The 27326-nt window shown below is 40.5% G+C and overlaps 1 protein-coding gene across 2 annotated transcripts; it reads right to left on the bottom strand.

Moving 5' to 3' along the window:
• Positions 1–8820: 8820 nt before the first annotated feature.
• LOC133279419 (cytoplasmic dynein 1 light intermediate chain 2-like) lies at positions 8821–26907 on the bottom strand. 2 transcript variants are annotated; one of them, XM_061473112.1, is made up of 13 exons: positions 26767–26907; positions 25933–26006; positions 25267–25383; positions 19483–19713; positions 14931–15097; positions 14511–14604; positions 13837–13972; positions 13421–13532; positions 11707–11766; positions 10962–11003; positions 10404–10521; positions 9757–9873; positions 8822–9298 (listed from the first exon to the last, which is right to left on the bottom strand). In XM_061473112.1, the coding sequence occupies exons 1-13, from the start codon at positions 26898–26900 to the stop codon at positions 9234–9236; spliced, it is 1467 nt and encodes a 488-aa protein (XP_061329096.1). In that variant the 5' UTR covers positions 26901–26907; the 3' UTR covers positions 8822–9233. The 2 variants fall into 2 exon arrangements, with proteins under 2 accessions (XP_061329097.1, XP_061329096.1); XM_061473113.1 differs by lacking the exon at positions 26767–26907 and having other exon boundaries at positions 8821–9298; positions 25929–26006.
• Between the last annotated feature and the right edge of the window lie 419 nt (positions 26908–27326).

The following is a 27326-nucleotide window of genomic DNA, read 5'->3' as shown; positions in this document are numbered from 1 at the left end:
CTTTGTAATCTGAAGTAAAAGGGTCTTCGACTTGCAGTCAGAGTCCGTGCCTTGAATCCCCTCAACCCAACACTTACCATCTTCCTTCAAGCTTCTTCCTTAAAGAGGCTTACAGGTGCAGCCCCAGTTACAGCAGATGTTTCCTCAGAGATCCAAATTAACACACACACAACTTTTTCAACAGAACAGTAAGACACACACAAAAGAGCTACTTTCTGAAAAGCTCACCTACCTACCAATACAACAATCAGTTCAATACTAAGGTCTTCCACACAGGGCCTTTTTAGTACTTTCTTGCTATTCTTCATATTGATACTACTGACCATTAGCAGGCACACATATGTACTACGTAACTGTTCAAATTAGCCATGAATATGAATAAAATGCAGTCTTATTAGTTTGCATACTCAATTTAAAACTAAGAACAACCCATAATGCTATGCAACCTTTTTCTGGAAGTCTAGGGAAAGAAAACTAAACTAAGACTCAGAAATAAGCTGTCCAATACTATACATGAATTGTTATCATAACCCATTAGGTCAGTGCCCCTTTAAAGGGCACTTTAGGGCATATTATCTTGAAACGTTAATAAATAAATAAATGTTAAAACCATTCTCCCCTCTATCAGCATTTTAATTACTCCATATGCCAAAAATGTCACACTGCTTGTAATACTTTGAATAAAGACAAATCTACCACAAAATAAGAGCTCCACAATCACTTTTTCAGTTGCATGTTTTGCCTTCTTTTTTTCCTGTATTCCTAGTTCCTTTGAATTTGAATGGGCATTTAGAAGGAGAGCCATTTAAGCCACAAAGATCCAACAATCATCCTTCACACACAGCACTAGGAACCAATTTGTGGTAGGTCCTTCAACTGAAGATTAAACAGCAATGTTTGCCTCCAGCTAATAATTCCGTTTGACAATCATGTATGTATTTTAAGACAAATCCTGATGCTAAATGAAGCACATGCCTTGTAATCTTTCCTGAAGCATTCTTTTTACTATAATATACTTAAAGACAAGCATTGGTTTAGATAAAGAGTCTTTTAAGTTTTCTTGTGTGCAATAAAGGGAGTTCCTCCTCCTTTTTAAGAGCTAGAGTTCTATACTATGGCTTTTGACACATTTTAGTGCCTACAGTATTTTTGTAAAGGTATTATTAAACATGATAATGAAAATGATACTTGGCAAATAAGCAAATTAAGTACACTGCAGAATGTGTTCTTTTCCAAAACTGCTTGATTTTCCATTGGTTTGCAAAATTGTCATGGTTTAAGCCCAGCCAGCAACCCAGAACCACGCAGCCCCTCACTCACTCCCCTTCCCTTCCTCCTCCCACTCCCGAAGGGATAAGGAGGAGAACCAAAAGAATGTAACTCCCACGGGTTGGGATAAGAACAGTCCAGTAACTAAGGACTTAACACAAACCACTACTGCTGCCACCAAGAATAATAATGATAAGGGAAATAACAAGGGAAGAGAACACAACCACTCACCACCCGCCGACCAATACCCAGCCCAACCTGAGCAGCGATCTGGGCCTTCCGGGTAACTGCCCTCAGTTTATATACTGGGCATAACGTGCTGTGGTATGGAATACCCCTTTGGCTAGTTCGGGTCAGGTGTCCTGTCTCTGCTTCCTCCCGGCTTCCCCTCCTCCCTGGCAGAGCATGAGACTGAGAAAGTCCTTGGTCAGAGTAAACAATACTGAGCAGCAACTAAAAACACTGGTGTTATCAGCGTTGTTCTGAGGCTGAAAGTCAAAAACACAGCACTGCACCAGCTACTAAGAAGGAGAAAAATGACTGCTACTGCTGAACCCAGGACAAAAAAAATCAGTAGCCTCTTCTACCAGTCACTACCATGAATTAGAGCTTCTTTTGAATACAACTGTGCAGAAACTAAATGTGTTAGGATGGCACGTAGGCTTCCACCCAGTACCAGCTAGTTTAATTCTTGTTAGCTTCTGACCCACTGGATTCATACACTCCATAGAAACCACACACAACAGCTCAGATCCCTCCTTTTAATAAGGCACAAAACATTACTCAGTTCCCCTGAGCATACTAATCTGCATGCAGACATTGTCCTGTCAATGTCCTGGAAGTAGCAACATCTTTGTTCAACAGACAAGAAAATTCCCATACCGGTAAACCCAGCACAGTGTGGGTTTCCCTCCATCTTTCTTTACAAGACTTAAAAACTTAAGAGGTGTACTCCACACTCCTTTGGAAGTTGTTCCAAACAAATCAGTTTAAAAAAAGAATTCACTCATCATCAGTAATAGCTCATTTTAATGATAAGCTTTTAGTGTGACTTGCCACAGTTATTAGTGTACTAAAGAAAGGATCAGCAGTAGGAACTGAAACAAAAATCCCGAGGGCAGATTATTTCACCACATTAGGCAGCACTACCCCTATCACATGGACAGTTTTTAACAGTTCTAAAACAGGTAGATGTTGCACAGCGATGACATTCTTTGGCTTCAATCCTGAAAACGTTTAACACAAATACAGCTATTCCCTGTTGTTAAACTACTCGGGTAACACTCTTTTTTACCACTTGCAGACCACAGATTCTATTCTACGCTGAGGAGATAAGAAGGAAACTATCCTGGGTTCAGCACATTCTTTCGATTCTCCTCTCCACCCCTCTGGGAGCTGGGAAGGATGAAGAGGGAGGAGTGAGCGAGCGGCTGCGTGGTTCCGAGTTACCGGCTGGGCTTAAACCATGACAGTAATAAATTACACTTCCAAACCCTGGATTTTACTGGGTATTCATAAAAAAAATTACCATATCATTACCATAGCCCTCTATAAACTTGTGTCACTGCTGAACCTAGGACACTTTGAATGTATTTTACATGAAAACTGTATGTGCAAGCTTTGTCTTGTACTAACCAGTAGAGGTTTTAAATGTTGAAGTTAAACATATGAAATATTAAAAGGTTTCTGTCCTCAAAGAACTCACCCATTTTAAGGGAAAACAATTTGTAGTACCCTATAAGAAACTACTTAATTTATTTCAAACTTACTGCCATTTTCATGAAATAGCTATTTTAAAATATCCTGAAAAACGCATATTTTTTAATAAAAATATTAGTATCAGTGACTTTGAAAGTGGATCGGATGACAAAAACATCATCACCATCAGAAAAAACAAAACAAAAAAAAAATCCACAAAAAAAATCCACAAAAAAGCCCACCAAAATAAGAAAACCCTTAAGTGTTACTACACACGTTTAGCGGCTGTGGTGCTCTAAGACTTGCAGACTCCTAACTCAACAGTTTAGCTGTTCAAAGCATATGAACAAATACAGCTCACACTTTATTTCAGAATAGAAAAAAACACAGGCTTAAGATTGTTTTGTTTTGTGTGGTTGGTGGTGGTTGTTTTTTTTTCCCTAGGGTTTCTTTTATTTTTCTGTGCAGTTCAACAGGTTCAAGTCCTCTTACAGCAAGCACACCAGCTAATGCTGTGCAGGCCAGTAGAGCCCAGGGGTGACCTGTCATGGAGCTCCCCCCAGTGGGAGCAGCCGGGACCCCGTCCGCACCAAGCACCGGGGCACCTCCAGCCACAGACGCGCTGCCCACCAGCGCCTCTACGGCAAGTTTGTCGACATAAAACGACAATTAATATTGAAATTGAAGTATTTATATATTGATAAGTTGCCTTTTTCTTTTTAACCTATACAGAAGCTGTACTAGTAGAATTTTTTTAATATCCCAGTGACCAACGGGCACGGGCAGGCCCTGGCACACATACCGATATAAAAATCTGTTTCTAGACCCTATCGGCACAGCGGAACGCCACTGCAAAACCCACCATAAACGGAGACCTGACCCAGGCTGTTTCACGCTGTGAGGGGAAGCCGCACCACCTGACGGAGCAGGGCCAGGCAACCTCGAACCGCCCCGGACCCAGTAGAGCTTCCCCAGCGCTGGGGACGGTAGTGGGGCAGAACGACGAGAGCCAGGAAGGGAGCCCGGGCCGCTCGCAGGCCGAACCTCTCCCCCTCTTATACTGTCAAAGCTTTTTCCTCAATTTCTTTGGCAGCAGAGTGCAGGCCACAGTTTGCTTTTACTTGAAGGGGCGTCCAGTACACTTGTAACTGAATGCCCCAGGGGTGGAAACCCAGTCCTACCCTCTGCCATGGACTGACCCAGCCTGCACTGGAACAGGGGCAAGTTCCTGAATACCTGCAATACACTGATGATATTATAATGTGGGGTGATACAGCAGAAGATTTTGAGAAAGGGAGAAAAAGAATCCAGATCCTGCTAAAAGCCGGTTTTGCCATAAAACAGAGTATTTTCAAGGGACCTGCACAGGAGGTTCAATTTCTGTGAATAAAATGGCAGGATGTACATTGCCAGCTCCCCATAGATGTGATCAACAAGGTAACAGCAATGTCTCCACCAAGTAATAAGAAACACCAGCTTTCTTGTGTGTTGTAGGGTTCTGGAGAATGCTCACCCCAAATTACAGTCCTATTGTAAGCCCTCTCTATTATGTGACATGGAAGAAGAATGATATTAAATGGGGCCCTGAGCAAAAACAAGCCTTTGAAGAAATTAAAGAGAGAGCTCCTATAGTAGCCCTTGGACCAGTCCGGACCGGGCCAGATGTAAAAAATGTGCTTTACACCTCAGCTGGGTAGAATGGTCCTACCTGGAGACTCCAGCAGAAAGCTCTAGGGGAGACTTGAGGTCAACCCCTCAGCTTTTGGAGTTGGGGATACAGAGGATCTGAGGCCAGCTATACCCCAACTGAAAGAGATACTGGCAGACTATAAAGAGGGTTGAGCTGCTTCCGAAGTGATTGGCACTGAAGCACAGCTCCTCCTGGCACCCCGGTTGCCCCTGCTGAGCTAGATGTTCAAAGGCAGGGTTACCTCTACACATTATGCAATCAAGGCTACTTAGAGTAAGTGGGCTGCACTAATCACACAACAAGCTCAAACTGAAAATCCTCATCATTCAGGACTTCCAGAAGACATCACGGACTGGCCAAAGGGCAAAGATTTTGGAACATCACTTGAGGAGGAGGTGATGCATGTTGAAGAGGCCCCACGATATAATAAACTGTCAAAGTGAGGAACAATATGCCTTCATTACTGAAGGGTCCTGCCCTATTCTGGGAAAGCATTGGAGATGGAAGGCAGCTGCATGGAGTCCCTGAAGACAAGTTGCAGAACCTGCTGAATGAGAGGGTGAATAGAGTCAGTCTGCAGAGGTGAAAGCCATCCAGCTGGCCTTGGACATTGCTGAATAAGTATAGCAGCCAGTACTCTATACTGACTCATGGATGGTGGCAAATGCCCTGTGAGGGTGTTTGCAGCAATGGAAGCAGAGCAACTGGCAATGCAGAGGGAAGCTCACCTGGGCTGCTTCACTGTGGCAAGATACTGCTGCCTGGGTGCAGAACCTGGTGGTCAATGTAAGCCATGTAAATGCTCATGAACCCAAGAGTCGGGCCACTGAGGAACACCAAAACAACCAACAAGTGGATAAAGCTGCTAAGACTGAAGTGGCTCAGATGTGTTTACATTGGCCTGAGTTGTCATGAGACCTCAGGGCTAAAAATAATTCACCCTTATACTGCCATCAGGGCAGAGATGCAACATATAGAGAGGCTCGTGATTGAGGGGCAGACTTAACAATGGATACTGTTGCTCAGATAATTCATGAATGTGAAACGTGCTGCAATTAATCAAGCCAAACAGTTAAAGCCTCTTGGGCAAGGAGGACAATGGCTGAAGTACAAATACAGAATCATAGAATAGTTAGGGTTGGAAAGGACCTTAAGATCATCGAGTTCCAACCCCCCTGCCATGGGCAGGGACACCTTACGCTAAATCATATCACCCAAGGCCTCGTCCAACCTGGTCTTGAACACTGCCAGGGATGGAGCATTCACAACCTCCCTGGGCAACCCATTACAGTGCCTCACCACCCTAACAGGAAAGAATTTCCTCCTTATATCCAACCTAAACTTCCCCTGTTTAAGTTTTAACCCGATACCCCTTGTCCTACCACTACAGTCTCTAATGAAGAGTCCCTCTCCAGCATCCCTATAGGCCCCCTTCAGATACTGGAAGGCTGCTATGAGGTCTCCACACAGCCTTCTCTTCTCCAGGCTGAACAGCCCCAACTTCCTCAGCCTGTCTTCATACGGAAGGTACTTCAGTCCCCTGATCATCCTCGTAGCCCTTCTCTGGACTTGTTCCAACAGTTCCATGTCCTTTTTATGTTGAGGACACCAGAACTGCACACAATACTCCTGGTGAAGTCTCACAAGAGCAGAGTAAAGGGGCAGGATCACCTCCTTCGACCTGCTGGTCACACTCCTTTTGATGCAGCCCAGGATACGGTTGGCTTTCTGGGCTGCAAGCACACACTGCCGGCTCATGTTCATTTTCTCAACCAACACCCCCGAGTCTTTCTCCACTGGGCTGCTCTGTATCTCTTCTTTGCCCAACCTGTAGCTGTGCCTGGGATTGCTCCGACTCAGGTGTAGGACCTTGCACTTGGCATGATTAAACTTCATGAGGTTGGCATCAGCCCACCTCACAAGCGTGTCGAGGTCCCTCTGGATGGCATTCCTTCCCTCCAGGGTATCAACCGAACCACACAGCTTGGTGTCATCAGCAAACTTGCTGAGGGCACACTCAATCCCACTGTCCATGTCGCCAACAAAGATGTTGATTAAGACTGGTCCCAACACCAATCCCTGAGGGACACCACTCATTACTGGTCTCCAGCTGGACATTGAGCCATTGACCACAACTCTCTTGTGTGCGGCCATCCAGGCAGTTCTTTATCTACCGAGTGTTCCATCCATCGAATTGATGTCTCTCCAATTTAGAGACAAGGATGTCGTGTGGGACAGTGTCAAATGCTTTACACAAGTCCAGGTAGGTGATCTCAACTGCTCTACCCCTGTCCATCAGTTCTGTAGCCCCATCATAGAAGGCCACCAAATTGGTCAGGCAGGATTTCCCCTTAGTGAAGCCATGCTGGCTGTCACCAACCACCTTGTTGATTTTCATGTGCCTTAGCATGCCATCCAGGAGAATCTGCTCCAAGATTTTGCCAGGCACAGAGGTGAGACTGACTGGTCTGTAATTCCCCGGGTCATCCATTTTCCCCTTCTTGAAAATGGGGATTATATTTCCCTTTTTCCAGTCAGTGGGAACTTCACCTGTTCTGTTTTTCCAAATATGATGGCCAGTGGCTTAGCAACTTCATTCGCCAGCTACTTCAGGACCCGCGGATGGATCTCATCAGGACCCATTGACTTGTGCACGTTCAGATTTTTAAGATGGTCTCGAACCATATGGGGAGGCCTGGCAGATTAACAGTATCACACTCCCACGGAAGTGCCAAGGCAAGCGCCATGTGCTTACCATAGTGGAAGCAACCACTGGATGGCTGGAAACATACGCTGTGCCCCATGCCACTGCCTGGAACACTGTCATGGGCCTTGAGAAACAAGTCTTGTAGCGACACAGCAAACCAGAAAGAATTTAGTCAGACAAAGGGACTCATTTCTGGCATTAACTTATAGACATTTGGGCCAAAGAGCATGGCATTGAGTGGGTATATCACATCCCCTACCAAGCACCAGCCTCTGGGAAAATCAAACGGTACAATGGGCTGTTAAAAACTACACTGAGAGCAATGAGTGGTGGGACTTTCAAACACTGGGATACACATTTACCAAAAGACACCTGGCTGGTCAACACCAGAGGATCTGCCAACATGGCTAGCCCAGCCCAGTCAGAACTTCTACGCACTGTAGAGGTGGGTAAAGTTCTTGTGGTGCACATAAAAAATTTGCTGGGGAAGACAGACTGGGTTATTCCCGCTTCAGGTAAAGTCAAATCTACTCGTGGGAATGCTTTTGCTCGGAAATCCGGATATACTTGGTGGGCAGTGCAGGAAGATGGGGAAGTCTAGTGTGTACCTCAAGGGGATTTAATTTTCAGGTAAAACAACCAATTATCTCAATTTTATGCTATTACCTGCTATAAAAGATTTCAACAGCCCATCAGCTAGATGCCTTGAGGTCAGCAGCAGCTGGCCCTGACTTCCCTCCAGTTATCATCCCAACAAAGAATAAACTTTGACGAAACCAGACAATTTCAGCAGTGACCAGATGAGTTCCACGGTTTGAGCATCAGGCAACAATTCAACATTGCACAGTCTCCCCTGCTCTGAAAGACTATTACAAGAGATGGAGCCCAACATCATGGATCAGATGACTTCAGCAGCTTTATAGGGATTGGTTCGTGGAGTAAGGAATGCTATCTGTGTGTGTGGGGGGAGGTGTGTATATATATGCTTGTGCGTGTATATATATGTATGAGGCAAAAGCAATGGTATATTGAAAAACGTGGCATCTGAGCATGACATGAATGGTATGGAATAAGGGTTGGATACTGTCCTGGGTTCAGCAGTAGCAGTCATTTTTGTCCTTCTTAGTAGCTGGTGCAGTGCTGTGTTTTTGACTTTCAGCCAGGGAAGAACACTGATAACACCGATGTTTTTAGTTGTTGCTAAGTAATGTTTACTCCGATCAAGGACTTTCTCAGTCTCATGCTCTGCTAGAGAGGAGAGGAAGCCGAGAGGGAGCAGAGACAGGACACCTGACTGGTGTTACTAGCTGGGCTTAAACCATGACATGCCAAGTCAAATTCTAGCCAGTTTTGAGCTTTCAGAGCATGGATTACCATATAAAACCTCCCATCGCAAAAAAAAAAAAAAAAAAAAAAAAAAAAATCTTGACTTCCCTTGTCCAGGAATATTTTCAGTTTAAACATCCACACTCCAACAACTGTTCTGGTTCTCTCCCTGGCAATAACCACCACTGTGGCTGGCATCAAATACTTATCATTTCCAGTTGGGAATGCCTGGGGCCTTACACTCTCCTTTAAGCATCAGACACCCTGGGTTTGTCATCACCATTACATTTTACATGATTTTGCAAGTCTGGGATCAGAAGTAAACCATCTATCAATAATTTAGTAGTAAAATAATTCTGGAAACAATGTTAAGTGTGATGGGAATGCCCGTATCAAAAAGAAGCAACTAAATAATCCAAGTAGTAAATATCAGGTGGAACACCACCACATTTTACAATACTGAGTTCTGTAAAGGTACAAAGTATTCTGATGGGCTTCTTTTATTTTCACCCAGAACAGTGCAATTACTTACCAGCAAATACGTTATACAATGCAGTCACAGGCACACACACAGAACAAATCCAGTTGTGTTGGATCACAATAAAATACTAAGTAATGAGAGAATAACATCAAGCTGTGATAAGAAGTAATTAATTTAAACACGAACTCCGGATAGAGTTCAATAGTTTGACTGGAAACTGCAGTCCAAACCCAATAAACTGCATTTCCTTCAAGCAACAGTTTAAATGTTAATAAAGGAAGGAAGTCTAAAGTAAAATAAAGGAAATGACCACTTTCTGAATAAGATCAAGACTCAAATGTTATTTATATCCCAGCAGTACAACTTCTCTGAAGAATTAAGTTATAAACAGGCTTAACAGAAGCCCTGGAGTTGTGAAGTTGCAAGAGCTTAGTTCTTTTTTATAAGACTGCACATTTGGGCACTGTCATCTGTCAAGGTCTGTCACTTCATTGACCAGTTTAAAAGATACATGCAGTTAGATCAATGTGGACCTAATAAATTATTGAAAATATGCAAAACAGCCTGCAATAACAAGTCCAATACCTGATTTCTTGACTGTACTTTGCACTCCGCCAGAACTGGGACTCCCAGGAGAGCCAGTCTTTTTGCTCAAGAGACTGTTAAAGAAACTAGCCAAGACACCTTCACTTGCAGCATTACCTGAGTAAAAGAAAAAAAAAAATATATATATATATAATCACAGAATAGTTATTGCTGGTAAATGATATAACTTCTTACATACATACATAACTCTTACCAGTCAAGGAAATAAACCTCAAATATGAGAGTCTCTCCTTGCTCAATTTAAAGACACTAGTCCTTTGCATTCTTTAACAAAGTCAGAGATGACTGAAAGCATATTACTACTCTTCTGGAATGGAGAGTTGCCACAAAACTTTAATCTATTTGCATGCTTTTGTTTTTTTCTAAATGTAGTAGCTAAGAAGCGAAGTATTAAGTATGTTTAGGCAACTTAAGGAAATAATGTATTCTGAACTCCGACTGCTCTATTTCAAGTCACATGAATGACAAAAAAAAAACAAAAAAAAAACCAAACCTGAAGCTATGTCATAAATTCCTGTTATTAAACTAAGCCAAAATATTTCTACAAAAGAGGATTTAAAAAACAAAAAACCAAAAACCAACAACAAAACAACACATGATAAAACCAGTAAAATGCTTATTCATACTTTTAATATTTGGATCTGGTTTCTTAACTGATGTTATTGGTGAAGCACTGGGTACATTAGTGGGACCAGCTCTGCCTTGAGTTCTTGGGGATCCTGCAGGGCCTCTTGCAGAAGATTCCTTAAAACAAGTAAAAATCACACAAATCATAGAACTTAAATGGAGTAAATATATAAAGCAAATGTAACACTACACACAAATTACTTTTTAAACCTTTATATTTGCACCGTAGTGTACGCAAAATAGGGAAAACAAACAAAAAATAACACCAGTTATTTTCAGCATGTTTCTCCACTAGAAGAAAGGATGAAACACAGTAGGACGTTTTCAGTTCAGTGATCATTAGATATTTCTATGTTTCCACAGTGAATTAGAATGAAGTTATTTATAAGCAACATTTTAAGATATTGCCAACTTTTTTGTTTTTATTTCCTACAGTTTTGGGGAGGTTATATATTACACACTTTAAATTACAAAATGAAACGCTACAGGTTATAACCATTCCCCTCTTCTCTAGAAAGAAAGAGAACACCTCCTATTCTTCTCTTAGATCTACTTACTGATGCTCTTGTAGGTGTTGCTGGCTGTTTGGCAAGGAATGACTGCAAAACCAAAATATTAAAAATCAATATATTTAAGGAAATATAAAGGAATAAGATACAGTGATATTTGACATTTTTTTCCAGATATTTACAGGCTTCCTCTTTGATATCTAAATACTTACAGACTTTACCACTAGAAAACAGAGTTAAAATGAGTAAATAAGCTTCAGTCCTTTGTCTTACACAGCTGTCCCAGAACTATAAACCAGAACCACGGACACCCAACTCCGTAACCCCTACAACATTTAGAATCAACCATACAGGAAAGTGTTAATAGTTTTTTAAACAACAGAGCAGTAAAGAAAATGGCAAGATACAGCATAACTAAATTTGACACCTTAAAGTCTTTCAAATGTCTGGCTGTAAGAAAACCACAACACTAAAATGTTTTAAAAGTATTTATATTTTACAGATGAATATAGCTGTATTGCAAAATTTAAAGTTATCTTCTTGCTCTTCTCCTTTGAAATGTAAGTTATTTCTGTTATCAGCATATTTTCCTTTCAAGTTGCCAAGATACACAGCCATATTTCTACCCATATTTCTTAAAAAAAATATTTCATAATTACATCTGAATTTACAAAGCTGAAAAACGGCTATCTAGTGATTTAAATGAGGAATGAAAAACTGAAAGCACTAACAATGGAGAGCTTAAAGTGAAATCTTATTTAGTAAGGATTTATTTTCATTCATCCATTCTTACCTGCTGCTTCATAAGAAATACTTGCTCATCTTCTGCCGCCAGCTCTTTATCATGGACTAACTGTGGAACAACATATCTTGTTATTAGAGGTAAAAACTGAAACTACTGTAACTGTTTTTATGGTTTGGTGATGAAAAGGGGAGGAAAAAAAAAGGCAATTCTTTAATACTATTAAAAAACCCACAGCAAAACAGTCCTGGGTTCAGCAGTAGCAATCACTTTTTCTCCTTAGTAGCCGGTGCAGTGCTGTTTTTGACTTTCAGCCTGGGAACAACGCTGATAACACCCATGTTTTTAATTGCTGCTAAGTAATGTTTACTCCTATCAAGGGCTTTCTCAGTCACATGCTCTGCCAGGGAGGAGGGGAAGTCAGGAGGAAGCAGAGACAGGACACCTGACCCAAACTAGCCAAAGGGGCATTCCATACCACAGCACATCATGCCCAGTATATAAACTGGGGGCAGTTACACGGAAAGCCGAGATCACTGCTCAGGTCAGGCTGGGTATCAGTCAGTGGGTGGTGAGTAATTGTATCCTCTCCCCTTGTTATTTCCCTTATCATTATTATTACTGGCGGTAGCAATAGTAGTTTTGTATTATACCTTAGTTACTGGATTGGTCTTATCTCAACCCGTGGGAGTTACATTCTTTCGATTCTCCTCCCTATCCCTCTGGGAGCGGGGGGAGTGAGTGAGCAGCTGCGTGGTTCTGGGTTGCCAGCTGGATTTAAACCACAACAAAACCCAAACTTCTTTCCACATTTAAAAATAGTAACATTAAAGAAATTGTCATTAAAAAAAAAAAAATATTGTAAGTAAATGGAGTAGAGTAACATTGATACCAGCCTGTGGGTATTCTCCTAGAAAGATGAGTACTTGGTAAGTAGCCACATTCATCTAATTATTAAACTCATCGGCATCTCTTCAAAGACCTGAGATGACCTTACTCTGTAAAACCCTACACTCAATCCCTCACCCCCTCTTATCAGCCCTAACACTATTAGGTAATGAATATTTCTTATAGGTGCATGAGTTACAAAAAGGATTAAACCTTTCCCTTCCATGAAAGCTTCAAACATTTCTTCCCTTTTCTAAATACTGGGGCTTGATCTAGAAACATTAGGTGTGCACAGAAATTGTAAAAGAAGGTTTTTGATAGAAACCAGAAAACAATGTAATTTACAATTTTTCATATTATCCATTTTACACATATCCTACTCCTGTGTGCCTACAGTCACAAAGTTCACGGTAAACAGAATTTATATAGATCATTTACTGCTCTTCCCTTACTATTAATGACATTTCTTCATGTATCTTAATGCAATAGTGACAGACACTTGTTTTACAAGATTTGCCTTTACATGGTAACCTCAATGCCACCTGTGTACATATGTAAATTGTTGAAGTCCTACGTAAATTGTTGAAGTCCTACAAAGGTATTCTCCTTTTTCAAAAGGAGATTTTGCCCCATGCATTCAGAGGTTCATGTGTATGGTTATTTTTAGACTGCTTTTCATTCACTGAAGTGAATGACTTCTGTGTTTGCTTGTAGTATTTTAAACAACTGGAAAACAAAAGCCTCATGTTTCACACATTTGGATATAAAACCCCTTTATATTTAATTCAGAGTTCTTCAACATTAATAGGTATTAGCAGCCATTCAAGCAAAGTTTACGTATTTGTCAGGGTGGAGGGAAAAGTTTACCCCTTTTTACCTTTCTTATGGGAGGTTTTACAATGAAGTCCTCATATGCATCTTCTGGTTTCACTGTCATAAAATTTTCATGTAAAATGGCAATTTTATTTTCATTGTCCCAACCGGCAGGTCTATAAAAGGAAGGAAAGCTTCGCCTTTTCAGTCACAAAAAAAACACTTCTACAGAGACCATTTATTTACTGCCCTCTACAGATCAGTCCTAGTTCTCAGCTAAATTCCAAAGATACTAAGAAGCTGGAATGGTATATTCTAAGTAATATGCACCAAGTTGTTTTTTTTAACTTGGAATTTCAGACTCACATACTAAGCTTTTGAATTACACAAACCATCCAAGTTATTTTTACATGTGTTATATGAAGTACAGTGCTTAACAGCAAACAATCTGAAACCATGCTGCTAATACAATTGACTTACATAAAAACTGCATCCTTTTCTACCACTAAGGCAGGTGTGGTAAACTGAAAACCATATGTTTTATGTACAATGTACTTGTACAACAGATCAAGGTTCTTTTCCTCCTTAACTGATGTATAAATCAAGGCAGCCCCATCTGATTATTTATTTAAGGAAAATTATGTAAGATACATTTTTTAAATTATAGTAAGAATTCCAGAAAAGTAGCTAATGGAGATATTAAGACTAGACCTAATTTTGAGAAGCAGTTCAAGGCAATAGCTAAAGCCATTTAGCATTCAGGGAGAGGAAGGGGGTATAACAGGATACTTCTCGTTGACATACACAAAGTTACATGCCCTCCCAGCCACTTAAATTTGAAAAAGTCAAAAACTTAGGAGACAGCCAAGATCTCAGGTTTACATGGAAATTGCAAGTTCTGAGGGGAAAACCAAGAAAAAAACCCTCATACAACGCAGGACAAATCCATTGTAAAGGAACAAAAGTGCCAAATCCATGTACAATTTAAAATCATCCATCAACTTCAAAACAACAAATGCTACACAGTAAATAACTAAACACCAAGCAATCTTGAAGTGCAACTTCTCAGATTAACTTTACGTGCAATTCAATATTAAAAACATATTTTCTTGCTTCCAGATTACAGCAAATCTCTTCAGTGCAGGAAAGGATACACTGTAAGCAGAATTTACGAATGTGTGACTGAATGAAGTCGAAGTGTTCTTCTCTGTAATCATGCTCCTTCTCTAGTACACTCACTGCATCGCACTGGCAGAAAGGAAGAGAAAAAAAATAGAACCATAAAACCCAGTCATTTAATTCCAGCACACCCTAAAACATATTCCTGATTATTACATACACATCACATTTACTGTGAGTCTTTGATTTTAAAATGCCACCAATAACTCAAAAGATAAAGTAATTCACATATAATTGATAAGGTTATTACCCTTTTGCAAAATTAAAAATTGACTTTTAAAATAAATCCCTTTACTATTAATCCAAAATTCATTTTGCATATCTGTATAAAGCATGCTTTCTAGAAGAAAAGTAATTAAACTTTTCCATAGTAGCAAACAGAACCAGAAACTCACTTTCGTACAAACTACCAGCACAGGAATACCAAGGTTGTGAGTCAGCACATTTTCTCCAAGTGGCAAAGAAATATGTTCATCTTCTCGGCCAGAAGAAGGGCCTCTTCTCTGCGGTGATCCTTGGTAGCCTTCTTCAGGTTCTACATACTCTTGAAACTCCTTCATAACTATCATGAAAGAGATCTTCTTCAGGCACAACAAAGGAGCTAGTTCTTTTTAAACCATAATTAATCCATAGCTAACTAGAAATCTCAACTTTTTTTTCCTTTCATAATGAGGCACTCCATGAGAACAGAACACAAGCTCAAGCCCTATGGCCCCTTCAAACAAAAAATTCTCCTCCAGCAAAACTTACAGCAAGCTAAATTAAGTGTATTTATAGCTGCAAGAGCTATAGTATGCACAAATGCACATTCCTCAACATTACTGGGGAGCTGAAAACAGAAATGTAGTTTAGCAACATAGCTTATACTCAGTGCAATTTGTACCTAGTTTGGGAAGAAAGCATGGTGAAAATGTAAATGGACCCAGAGAACACCAAGCTGAAACATCTACTCTTACAAACTGTAACTCAAGTTTATATTACTCTACATTTCTGTTGCAGGAGTCCAATGCTAGGCATATCAAAATTGCACTGCATAAATACAGACTCAAGCACTTCTAAATATTATCTGAAAAGACTCAGTTATATTCTGAAAGACTACAGTGGAGTCCAGAGGAAACTAGATGCTTTCTACATTTTCAATGTTTTAATTTTATGACAACAATGAGTATTCCCTATTGAATATTATCAGATATTCAAGCGCCTAAGAAATGGTATTAACACCATTTTGGAAGCACACTGTGACCCCCACACATACTTTATCAAAACTGGGCTGCAACTTGCAGCCTTTATGTCTTTTTTCAGAGAGAAAGCCACAGACCAGATCAATCTGCCTACTGTATGTGTCTGCTCCCAGCACAGCACTTCCTGAAGGCCCAGGGCTTTCCCTCACATGACAATCCCACATGAAGCCTCCTCCTTGCTCAGCCATCAGGAAAGAGGCAAGCAAAGCTCCATGATTTGCTCCCATGAAGGCATCTTTATTTTTGAAACAGTGGAAGCAGGCTGACTTTATGCACAGTAAGGAAAACTCTCCAGAAATACTCCCAGTCCCCAGCATGGTCACAAAGACAGTGTTGTTCAGTACATCCATCCATGTGACAGGGAAGGAACTATCTCACAGAAAGCAAATTTGAAAAATTATCACCAAGTGATGATGTGCCATAAAAATCACACCTCCACTACATTGCGCTGGTTTATCTACCAGACTTGTGGCTTATCTAGGTAAAAAAGCCTTATATTCAGAATTTTGCATTTAAAGCAAATGAATGCAAGTTTCCATATTTACACTCTATTACGTTTCATACACACGCAGCTTTCAGCTGTATTTTTTTTTAAACTATCTTTACGGATCATAAGTTTTAGACTTGTGAAAATAATTCCCAGACAACAGAGCAAAGTAAGTTTCTTTTAGCTTAAGAATTGACACACACACACACAAAAAAAAAAAAGGCAGAGAACCTGAAACTAATTCGGCTTGAAAGGGACACTACTTAATTTTCAGAAAAAAATGCTGTTGTTTCAAGTATTTAGTTTCCAGAACACATTAATATAACAGACATTTTACCAGTATACTTCCTTTCTGCATTTCTTGATTCTTGACAGTCTTCTGCTTTGCTGTCATAAATGGGAAGGCAAAATTTAGATCTCCCCTGAAATACTTATGCAAATGTCTGTTATTTAAACAATGATTTATCATAACTGAGCCTGAATTAAATTAGAACGTTTAAACTGACATTATTTATCTGAACCCACACTAGCCAAGCTTTTAGCAAGGAATTTCCAGAGGGGCTCAGTGATAGGAATGAGTGCAGACAAAGAATGCTCTTGGTATACTCTGAGTAATTCCATTTCTTTTGAGATGCCTGTTGCTTCCACATGTGTCCTGCCTCCCATTCTGGAAGCTCTTTAAGCACAAAAGTTCATATTCCTCATGTTCATATACCAGATGGTGCCTAGCATCATCCACCCAATAAAGCCAAGAGTCAGTATCTCAAATAGCAAACACGAGACAAAATGCTGGGTGGAGAAAGGCCACAAAAACCTTGAAAGCAAAGACAAGCAGTTCAAAGTTCAATTCCATAGAGAATGGTGAGCTAACAAAAAGATTTCTGGAAACTGTTAACATCATAGTAATAGAAAAAGAACAACCCAGCAGCACTTTAAACATATGCTAGTGGGACAAAAAAAAAAATGTTTCTCCAGGGTCAACAAGAACTAGTGGGTACCAGTACCAGAAAGCGCCATAGGCATTCAGCTTGGTCCACATGACATAGCTTGCACCTAGAAATAAGTATTAAGGGAACACGGTTCTGCAAGCTGAAGTTAAGAAACATGCATCCATGCAATGTTATGCTGCAGTTACTGGAGTGAATTTAGCACATCTCTCCACTCTGCAAGCCTGTTTCTCTGTTCTGACTGCCTGCTTTGCATATGCTTTATTATCCCAGGGTTTTCATATCCAGGCTATTGCAACACAGTGAGTCTTCATTTTCTAAGTGGCAGCTTATCTCAGACAGTGTACGAAGCAGGATTTTAGCAAGGAAAACTTTGCTGGTGTTGCTTTACTGATGAACTGTAGTCACAAGTCATTCTTCAAGCCTGTATTGTCTAAACAGTTACACTAATAAAACCACAGTAACAATAGGAATTTCTTTTAGCACAGCTTGCAGTTAAAAGAATTACAAGCTATGGTGGCCAAAGGTTTGAGCACAGATCTGGCCTTAAGGACAGTCTGCAAGAAGTCAGAAGAGAAATATCCGAGATGACAGAAGTGTCCTACACAGTGACTGAGAAAAGGAGCGAGATGGAAGTTTGGGAGCGAGACATTAAGGCCAATGTTTCACCTGGATGCCGATATTGGACCAAAGTTCACCGCTGAGCCATAAAATGGCAGCAGAGTCCTGCAAGAGTGAGAATTAGCTCTCCAATTTTCCTTTTCCCTCAACTCTTATCCAAGCACAAGAGAAACTAGGAATTTCGACAACACTAATTTAGAAATCTCTAAGACAACACTACTGAAATATCTTCTAAGTTGCCCAAATATGGTGATAAAGCTTTGCCATAGCTGTAACTGGCTCCTTCACACAGTACACTCTTAGTGAAGGCTGAGAACACTCCACATTTATTTGGATTGCCATAAAATTTGGTGTGTCTCAGAAAAGTGCAAATCAGGTTAGCTGCTGTACTGTGAGACTAGAACTGCATTTCCATCTCCCATTCCCCCAAAATCTCTCACACACAAAAGGAGAATGAAAAAAAAAAAAGATGCTTTTTCCTCTTAAAATTGTCAGGTTTTACCTTTTTATCTAACCTGGTGATCAAACCCAGGTGGCTTCAGTCATTAAGATTAAACTCTAGCTAGCATGCTGTAGGGGACGTAGCAAGCCTTTTGGGAAAGTAATTTAACATTCAGAGAATATCAGCTACACAAATACATCTGAATGCTCACAGACCAAGTAGATTACACTGCTCCCTAAAGTGAATCTAAGAAAGCTACTAGACAGCATTTGCAAGGTTGTAACACTCCAGTACAGCCAGCCACCAGCCCTGATCAAAAACAGCAACCAGCAAGGATCAGTCTGAATCTATACTTCAGCTGAAGAGGAAGCCACATGGCTAAGGTCTTTTCCACCAAAGGACTTTATTTTGAAGTAATTCAATATGAAACTAAACAGAAAAACACTCTCAAGAAATATTCAAAACTATTTTAGGAAAGAAAGGAAGCAGCAGGAAATAAAAATACTGCAGTGACAACTGCTGGCCAGTGCCAGATTCTTTCTTTCCTGCCACAAATATGCCAGGAAAGATTTATATAATATTCCTAAAGTCACAGGGTAGGAGAGGCTGTAGTGAGAGACAATTAGATGTACCAGGATCACAGTCTAAGCCTTATGAAAAACAAAGGCAGCGATACCTACTGGAAAACACACACAATATGGGAATGGGACCTGGCTTAGATACAAAAAAGCCGACAGCTCACTTCACTACTGAAATTTGTCACTATTTTTAAAAGCATGATTCTGTATGGAGGTTGTTGGTTTGTTTTTTTTTTGGTTTTTTTTTTTGTTTTTTTAATTGGCCTTTAAAAAAAATCCAATTATCAAAATTTCATTACTGCAAGGGATTTAGACCATTAATTCACCTGATGTTTTGTTAGCACAATGAAACTGGAAGAGTTGTTTTAAAGCCTAATAGAATCTACCTGAATTAAGAGTTATAATCTCAACTTCAAAGTAATTCTTATCTAACCCATTCTCAAAACAGTAATCTGAAGAAATTTATCATTACAAAAGAAAGTTGCAAGAGCTAGTTAAAAAGAAAAACAACACAAAAAAACAAACCCCAAAACACAACAACAACAAAAACAAAAACAAAACCACACCCAAAAAAAACCCCAAAACCAACAACAAATCAAAAAACAGAATGTATGGATGCACAAAGACTTACACTTCCGTTCCATGTCTCTTATCTCTTCTGGAGGAATTTTCATCTTATCAATATGTTCTTGCAAGACACTGGCCCATTTCTGTAAAGACTCCATAACAGTCCAAGGTCTAGACATATCTGCAACAAAGACTACAATGGTGTCTTGCAGGGATTCTGCAGAAACTGCAAACTTCAATAGCCCTTTATGGTATAAGTCTCCATCTAGAATCCAAACATTACAGCGAGTATGATCTGAAAGAGAAAGGTACAGATGCCATTCAACAGATGCCAACTTTTTTCTTTGCTAGTCTGCAAGTGAACAGAGGAGTACATTAGTCTTAAAAGGAAGGCCAAAACCCAGCTACCAGCAGATCTTGCCTGTTTATTAAGACAGGTGCATGTGTAAATGCCTACATTATTCAGTAGATGCTTTCGTTTAACAGGATTTTTTTCCTTGGTTCAGTATCTTTTTGTTAGGGAAAAAAAAAATAAAAATCTGTTCTTTAGCTTTTACTAAGGACAGCTGGCACGACAGCTTTTAGACACTGCACAGCATTCCTGAATTTGAAAGATGTATATTACAGGTGAAACCAGAATACATGTGCCGTATGTAACTCCAAGTTCCAAAGGTGTGGTTATAGCCGAGTCCAGCAGGGAAACCTTAGATGTCCCTCAGACACATAAGCTGGTTTAACATACTAAAGACATCCCACAACAGAAATAAGCTGCAAACAAGATACAAGCAATAAGCAGCTTAGGCTTCTAGCACTGACCAAACCTTAAAGTTATGCTACCTGCTCTTAATTCACATTGGCCTCTACTTGCAGGCTCCTTACAGAATGAGTACTAGACAAACCATTTGGAATTTTAGGTTTTGTCTTTCTCCGCCCTCCCAGTGTTTTGGTAGCAACTGGATACTTATTTGCAGAAATGCAAAGCAGGGGGGTGGAAAAATCAGCTGGAACAGACAGCTGGCATGAAAAAAAATTACCCCAAACCTGAACTTTGGCAAGAATAGAAGAAACTGAAAATGAAGCATCAATTTGGAATGATCTATCAGGTCCTCTAAACAACCAATTCTGCCCAAATGAATAAAATAAATTACATTATCCTCAGAACTTCCTCCTTGAAACAAACAACTCCATTTGTTTCTATCTTCTAGACTTTTCCTAGCACTTCTTCCAAAGTACTCCTTATTCTACTACAGCTGTCCAGAGAGAACAGTGGGTCTCTATAGGTATTAAATACAAGATACATGAATTCTGATATGTGAATTCTGCAAACCAATCACTGCAGAGCACAGATTTTCAGACCAGCTACTGAGCTTCATCATTACTCTGCCTCATTATATTTCTCTTCCCTGTTCTCCAAATCTTAAAAATATAGTACTAGTTGTTCACGATTTGGCAAGGACTTGATGTCAAAATTCAACTTTGTCAGCACCACATTGAGACAAGGGGGGCACAAAAATCACAAAATGGAATATATAAACCTTTAGTATTAGTTTTAAGTAATGTTAAGTTTGATAGCTTTGTAACAGTAGCAATGGAAAATTACTGAGGTGCATGATACATAGAGAAAAAAAACAGCATGCAGCTAGAGAACATACTGAGAATTCTTGTACAAGATAAATCGTTATAGTTGACATAGTTGTAAGAAAAACAGTCTAGAAGAACAGGACACAGGGATAAGGAATATCTGGGAATGGCAGGTGTCCAAGATGGGCTACAGTTAAACTAACTGATAAGAAGGAGGACAGAAGGATTATTATGTCTCTGGTGCTAACGAACCAATTAAACTGGTATGATCATCTACTGCGCGTGCTTCAAAGGCTGCCAGAAGTGATGAAGATTGTTGGAAGAAGTAAACGATCCTCAGATACCACCACCACAATTCTGTACGCATGCAGGGAACTTTCTGGAAAATTATGTAATCCATAAGTAGCCTCATGAATATGTATGTATGCCCAGTGGCTATAAAAGAATGGCTTGTGTGGCAATGGGGAGACACACGTTAGGAGGAGCTCTCCCCCGTGTCTCCCAGCGCCGCAGTACCTGCTTGTCAACTTAAAACTTTGTTGGCGAGTTTGTTCCTGGAGTTTTTTCCGAATCAACATCAAGCACCTAGTTAGTCATATGTAAACAGTAACTGAACCTTTCACAGTGGCTATGACTGGAGACACCAAAACAGAAGCAGGTGCAACCTATTAAAGATTATTTCAATAGCTGCTAAAACAACATTTCTAAACCCTGTCAATATTTCATTACCCCTTTAGCCATGAAAGATTTCCAGCTTTGATGAATTTTACTGCAGAAGGCTGATTCTGTGAACTGCAACAACTCCTGCATTTATTCAAAAGGTATCAGTGGTAATTAGACAAGCCTTGTCTAAGCTGTGCAGAGAAGCACAACAGGGAAAAATAATTTCCAAGAAAACTACTTTAAAGATGTTGACAAAAAGACAATTTTCCCATTAGATACTAGTGTACCAGCAGCACTTAGCTCAATCTGGAACAACCAGTTCAACTGGAACATGCATATGACATGACTGAGGCCAGTCCAAATCTGAGGCAAAAAAAAAAAAGACTACTTGATTTTGTTACAAATAAGAACACAACAGAATGGCTCTACTTCACTGGCACATTTGGCACAGTCAGGACAGCTGTACTGCATTTGTAATCTGAGGCAGCTCAACCCAAAGTTCTCTGTGGTGGTTGGAATTGCCAGCTAACCCACATAGTAATGCTGCAAAACCAGTCAATGTTTGTTTCACTATCCTGCTGTACATCCTCACTTTAACTACTCTGCATGAGACTCTAAAAGCTACTCTAGAAACACATATCCTTTAAGAAAATTATGCAGAGCCTCTCTTCTACCTCCTACAAATTAAGATTCTCAGGTCTCAAAAGCAGACTTACCAGCATACATACAAAACATCTGCTCATCACAAAGACAGACAAAAAACTGAAACTAGCCACACTCGCTGAGAAAATCCACTAACAGGACTCTTGGGCCCGAGCTGCACAGTTTAACATTCCCAGTCAACTTTACTGTTTTTTCATCTAGATGAACTATGGTGTCACATAAGCAGAGGAAGCCATATGCTCCAAGGTTATCATGCCTGGGGCTAATGATCTAGGAGAATCATCTCTCAGAACTGCTTCTCAGGCATCCCCAAACCTCAACTTGAACAAATGTCTCACCCTAGGCAGAATTTAGGATAGTATCCTAAGGAGATTTTTCAGGTAGAGATTCAGTAGTGGACTTATTCTAAGTTATCCTGAGACCTAAGGAACTACTGCACACTACACTGAACAAACATCTAACAGAACTGAAACAGCTAGTTACCAAAACAGTGGTGATGTATATTTTGCCATCCAAGCTAGGTATCAGCCACTGTCAAGAAACAAGCAGATAACAGAAAGCTAAAACGTCAGTGTGCACCTGTATTAGCCACAGGGGTCCTTCATAAAAGAGGTGCTTTCCTTGCATTTAAGTTTCCTAAAAACAAAACAAACAAAAGAAACAATAACAAAAAAGCAACACCAAAAAAAAAAAACACACACAAAAAAAACACACACACACAAAAAAAAACAACCAACAACACAAAACAAGCAAAACCAAAACAAAATGTAACCACTGATCTAATCTTTAGGGGAAAAGACAAAAATAACTGTAAACCAAGATATGCACCTAGCAATCCAGAGTAATTCTACTTAAAATGTAGAATGAGCCAGATTCAATTATCTTTTGAAGAGGAAGCAGGGGGAGGATAAGAAACAATACAGAAGATTTTCCTCAACATTTCCAAAGGGAGGTGGGAGGTAGATAATGACTCAGCACTATAAACAAAACATTTCTCCTGGACAGAATAAACCCTTCTGAAATGAACAAGAAAAAGACAAAGAGAACAAAGAAATCTTCTAGCTCTTGGGAAAGAGGCTGGAAATATCTCACCCCACTACAGAGTTTCAGTTATCAGTGTAAATTTGACACCCCTGGAAATCCTTTGGTTTGCTGGTCTTGAACAGGTTGGAGTATAATGAAAAGCAGATATCCTCATAAATGAACATGTGATAGTAAGCTCCTGAATGCCTATCCTGAGTTTCTTTATGGCTTCCAAGAACTGTGGGTCAGTTCTACAGGTTTTGTTTCCAAACATGTATCTAAACAGAGTTTAAAGAAACAAAACCAAACCTGTCCCAGAGAAGGAAGAGTGCTGTTGTTACCTGCTGGGAGGTCCTGACCCACTTTGCTATTTATTTTGTTTGCTGATGACAAGAATGAAACAGAAATGAATGTATTATTAGATCCTAACACATCCATTAAAGGGATGCATGAAGACCTGAATTCTCCATCTGAGTCTGGTAGTCAAAAACGTCTTTTTTTTTTTTTTTATTCCCCTGCTAGTGCTGCCTGAGTTCTTATGACAGGATTCAAATACTCATCACCTCCAGATACTCAGGAATAGCCCCAAAATGTTTCCAAAGAAGGGACATACTTGAGGTTTGATTTCACCAGGAAAAATAGCATGCCAAACATTTTTCGGTTTATAATACCATCTCCTTTGATGTTTCAAGAAGCCTGATGTCACAGGCTGCCTTAACACTTCTTCTAATCATAGTGGGTTTTTTCCCTGAAGTATTTTGCAGTATTAAAGAAGCTTGTGCATGATGAGAAAGTACTTACGCCAAGAACGGCTCAGCACTTAAAGTTACAGCACAAGATATTTTTAGGAACTGCAAGATTAGGTGGCCACTGAAGACACAGGCAATGTACTCATCCTTTCATTGTGCCTTAGTATCCAAAAGCAGTTTACTACCATGTGAGCACAGGACCAATCTCCATAACAACCAGTCATATATGGTACTTAATCACTCCTGCAAGCCTTCAGTACATTTCCATTTCCAGAATACCATTATAGGATCTTCCTAGTTGATGTGTTTTCAGGAACATGGATGAACTGCCATCACTGCTTCCCTCTTCTGAACTGAAAGCTCAGAGGGAAGTCATAAACAAGATTGCCATTCTCTGTTTTTAAAGACAAAATCTAGCACAAAATTGGTCCCAGCCATTTGCCCAAAATGAGACAAGCAGAGGCAGATTTATGAGCAAGGAACTCGCTCCCCCCATCTCTTCCTGTCCCTAACCTTCCTAACAATAAAGGTATTCTGATCATCAGACCTGCTTTTAAACAGTGTCTTCTTGTCATCCCTCTCCCATATAGTAGAGAAGAGCAATCATCAACAGCAACAAGCACAAAAGCAAGGGGCAAAGAAACAAGCTTCAATTTGAGAAAAGGAAATACTAATTTTGACTTTAAGTATTGTTCTTCACTCATTCAACTCTAACAAAACATCTCAGTTATAGTTAACCAAAATTCTGCTCACAGCCCCCGCAAGGAAACAAAACTCCATGCCCAAAAATCCATAATGGAAATTAAATTCTTATTAATGTATCACTTACTTCATAGTTATCAAGTAGCCATACCAAATGACAATATATCTGCTAGTAAGTCAACATCAGCAAATGTATCTACCCTAAAAGTAAATGGATCCCGAGAGTTGCTCAAGTGTACTTTTCCCTCATACACAGGTCAAGCTGTAAGAAGGGCAAGAGGAGAATGTACACTGAAGACAAAACACATTTCACTTTTAAGAAACTGATACAGCTTCTAAAAGATACAGAGCAATGCTGGAACCAGCTACTTGGTGCAACCCAATGTACACTGATGAAAACACAGTTATTAAAAAAGCATATCAGTTACATAATTACAGTAAAGAGATTGCATATAAAAAGAACTTACCATCTCTGTCTTCATCATGAATATTTAGATACAAGTATTCCAGCCCTCTTCCTTTCTTGCCATGCTCTGCTCCCTGTATTTTGGTCATAAGTGTGGTTTTACCTGAGCCATCATCACCTTCCAGTAAATTTTTACAGAGGAAAAAAAAAGATAATTTTTTTCAAATCATTAAGCAACCAGAAGTATCCTTGTACATTTTCAGATCATACTTGTTATTTTCTTTCAAGTAATCCAGCTGAATCCAACAGCTTATACCACAACAATAAGAATGAAGCACTCAATTATTCTCTATTATCACAGAATGGTCTGGCCTTGAACACTGTTAGGGATAGGGCAGCCACAGCTTTTCTAGGCAACCTGTGCCAGTGCCTCACCATCCTCACAGTGAAGAGCTTCTTCCTAATATCTAATCTAAACCTACCCTCTGTCAGTTCAAAGCCATTATTACATATATTTAAACAATTGGAATGTAAACTGAATGTTATAAATGTCACAGTGCAAACCAAAAAGAAAGTAGATCTATCAATCTGAAGACAATAATAGCATAGTTCACATTGCATAACCTAATTTTAACAAACTGAGATGTCAGTTTGTTCATATCACTACTTTAAACACCTTTATTTCTACAAATAAACAACCCCCAACCTGCTCACATGTGTTACTTACCAAAAACGAGAATATTCTTGCCTGATGGCAACTTAGATCTTGACCGGGTAGAAACTTCTCTCAGTATTGAGGACCTAGAAAAACAGCATCACTGTTGTTAGGCTGATGTGTACACATGCAAACCCAAACACAACCCACACAACTGCCTATTTGACAGCACTGATGAGCTTATCAGATCCACACAGACCAAGCCAGTTACATTCAAACTATTTACAAACTGGAAATGATGCTACAGTTAGAGATTTAAGTTCATTTTAAAAGACCAAAAGTAAGCCACCTTTTTAAAAGAAAGCTTTACGTTTCTAAAATGCATGCAGTAACGTTTTTCTCTGGTTGTTAAAGGCCACATTACTTTCCAACTGATAACTCCTCTCACAATTCATTACTGTATTTTACACACAGCTTTTTCTGTCATTATTAGTGTTTTCAAAAGTGTCACTCAGAGACAAGCGACAGGAACACGAGAGAGCAAGTCTTGTGGAGCCTATCCCGCAGATCCACACCTCAGGCACTCCGCACGCGTGCGCCCCCCACCCTGGCAGCGATGATGTCTTATTCCCGAGGGTGTGGGGTTCCCTCCAGAACCGGGAAGGGCAGCATTCCTCATCGGCCCTGGCGCCTGGGCCGACCTGCGCCGTGGGTAGCTGCCGCGCAGCTCCTGTCAGCAGGGCTCAAGCGCGGCCCGCAGCCGGCGCCCACAGACCCCCTACCCAGTCGGGCGGAGCGAGGGCTGAGGCAGCCCAGAGAGACCCCGCCGTGACGCCCGAGAGCAGCCTCTCAGCTCCACCGCCGGGGTGGCGACGACCCCAGATACCTCCCCCCGCGGGCATTCACCAGAGGTTCTGCTCCTCCTGCTCCTCCTGCTCCTCGCTGGGGAGCTCAGCACCGCCAAGCCCATCCAGACCCACCAATTTCTTCTCCACGAGGACTGGCACCATCTTGCCAACTGCAGCCACAAAGAGTGACATCACACAGAGCCGCAAGGACCCAACTCCTCCCAGTCCCACCCTCCAGCAACGGCGCACCGCGCAAACCTGTCGTCACTTCCCACCCTCGGTAGCCATGCTGATTTCCGATCAGGCAGAACACAGGCAGCCCGGATAGCGCGCTGGGCTGTGCCTGCAGCGGCGGCGAAGGGGTGGGGCCGATCACCGCCGGCAGCGCACCCTGGCGCCGGGGAGGAGCGCGCTCCACTGCTCCCTACAGCCTGTTGTGCTGGGTCGCTCAAGCCGCCTAAAAATGATATTAATTATTCTTATGCAATTATATTTTCATGATGCCCATTATGTGTGGATTTCAAAGCATTTCATGCAAGAAAATAAGTATCAAGATTGTACAGGCACTCAAAAAGAGAGAAAAAGATTAACTTGCACAAATACACACAACAGGTTTTT

The sequence above is a fragment of the Pezoporus flaviventris genome, unplaced genomic scaffold, assembly GCF_033815535.1.
Source record: "Pezoporus flaviventris isolate CSIRO_AGI_PZ_B2104156 unplaced genomic scaffold, CSIRO_AGI_Pfla_v1 ptg000077l, whole genome shotgun sequence".
Lineage (NCBI taxonomy): Eukaryota > Metazoa > Chordata > Aves > Psittaciformes > Psittacidae > Pezoporus > Pezoporus flaviventris.
Note: the sequence above shows the minus strand (reverse complement) of the source record. Positions and strands in the feature narration are given on the sequence as shown.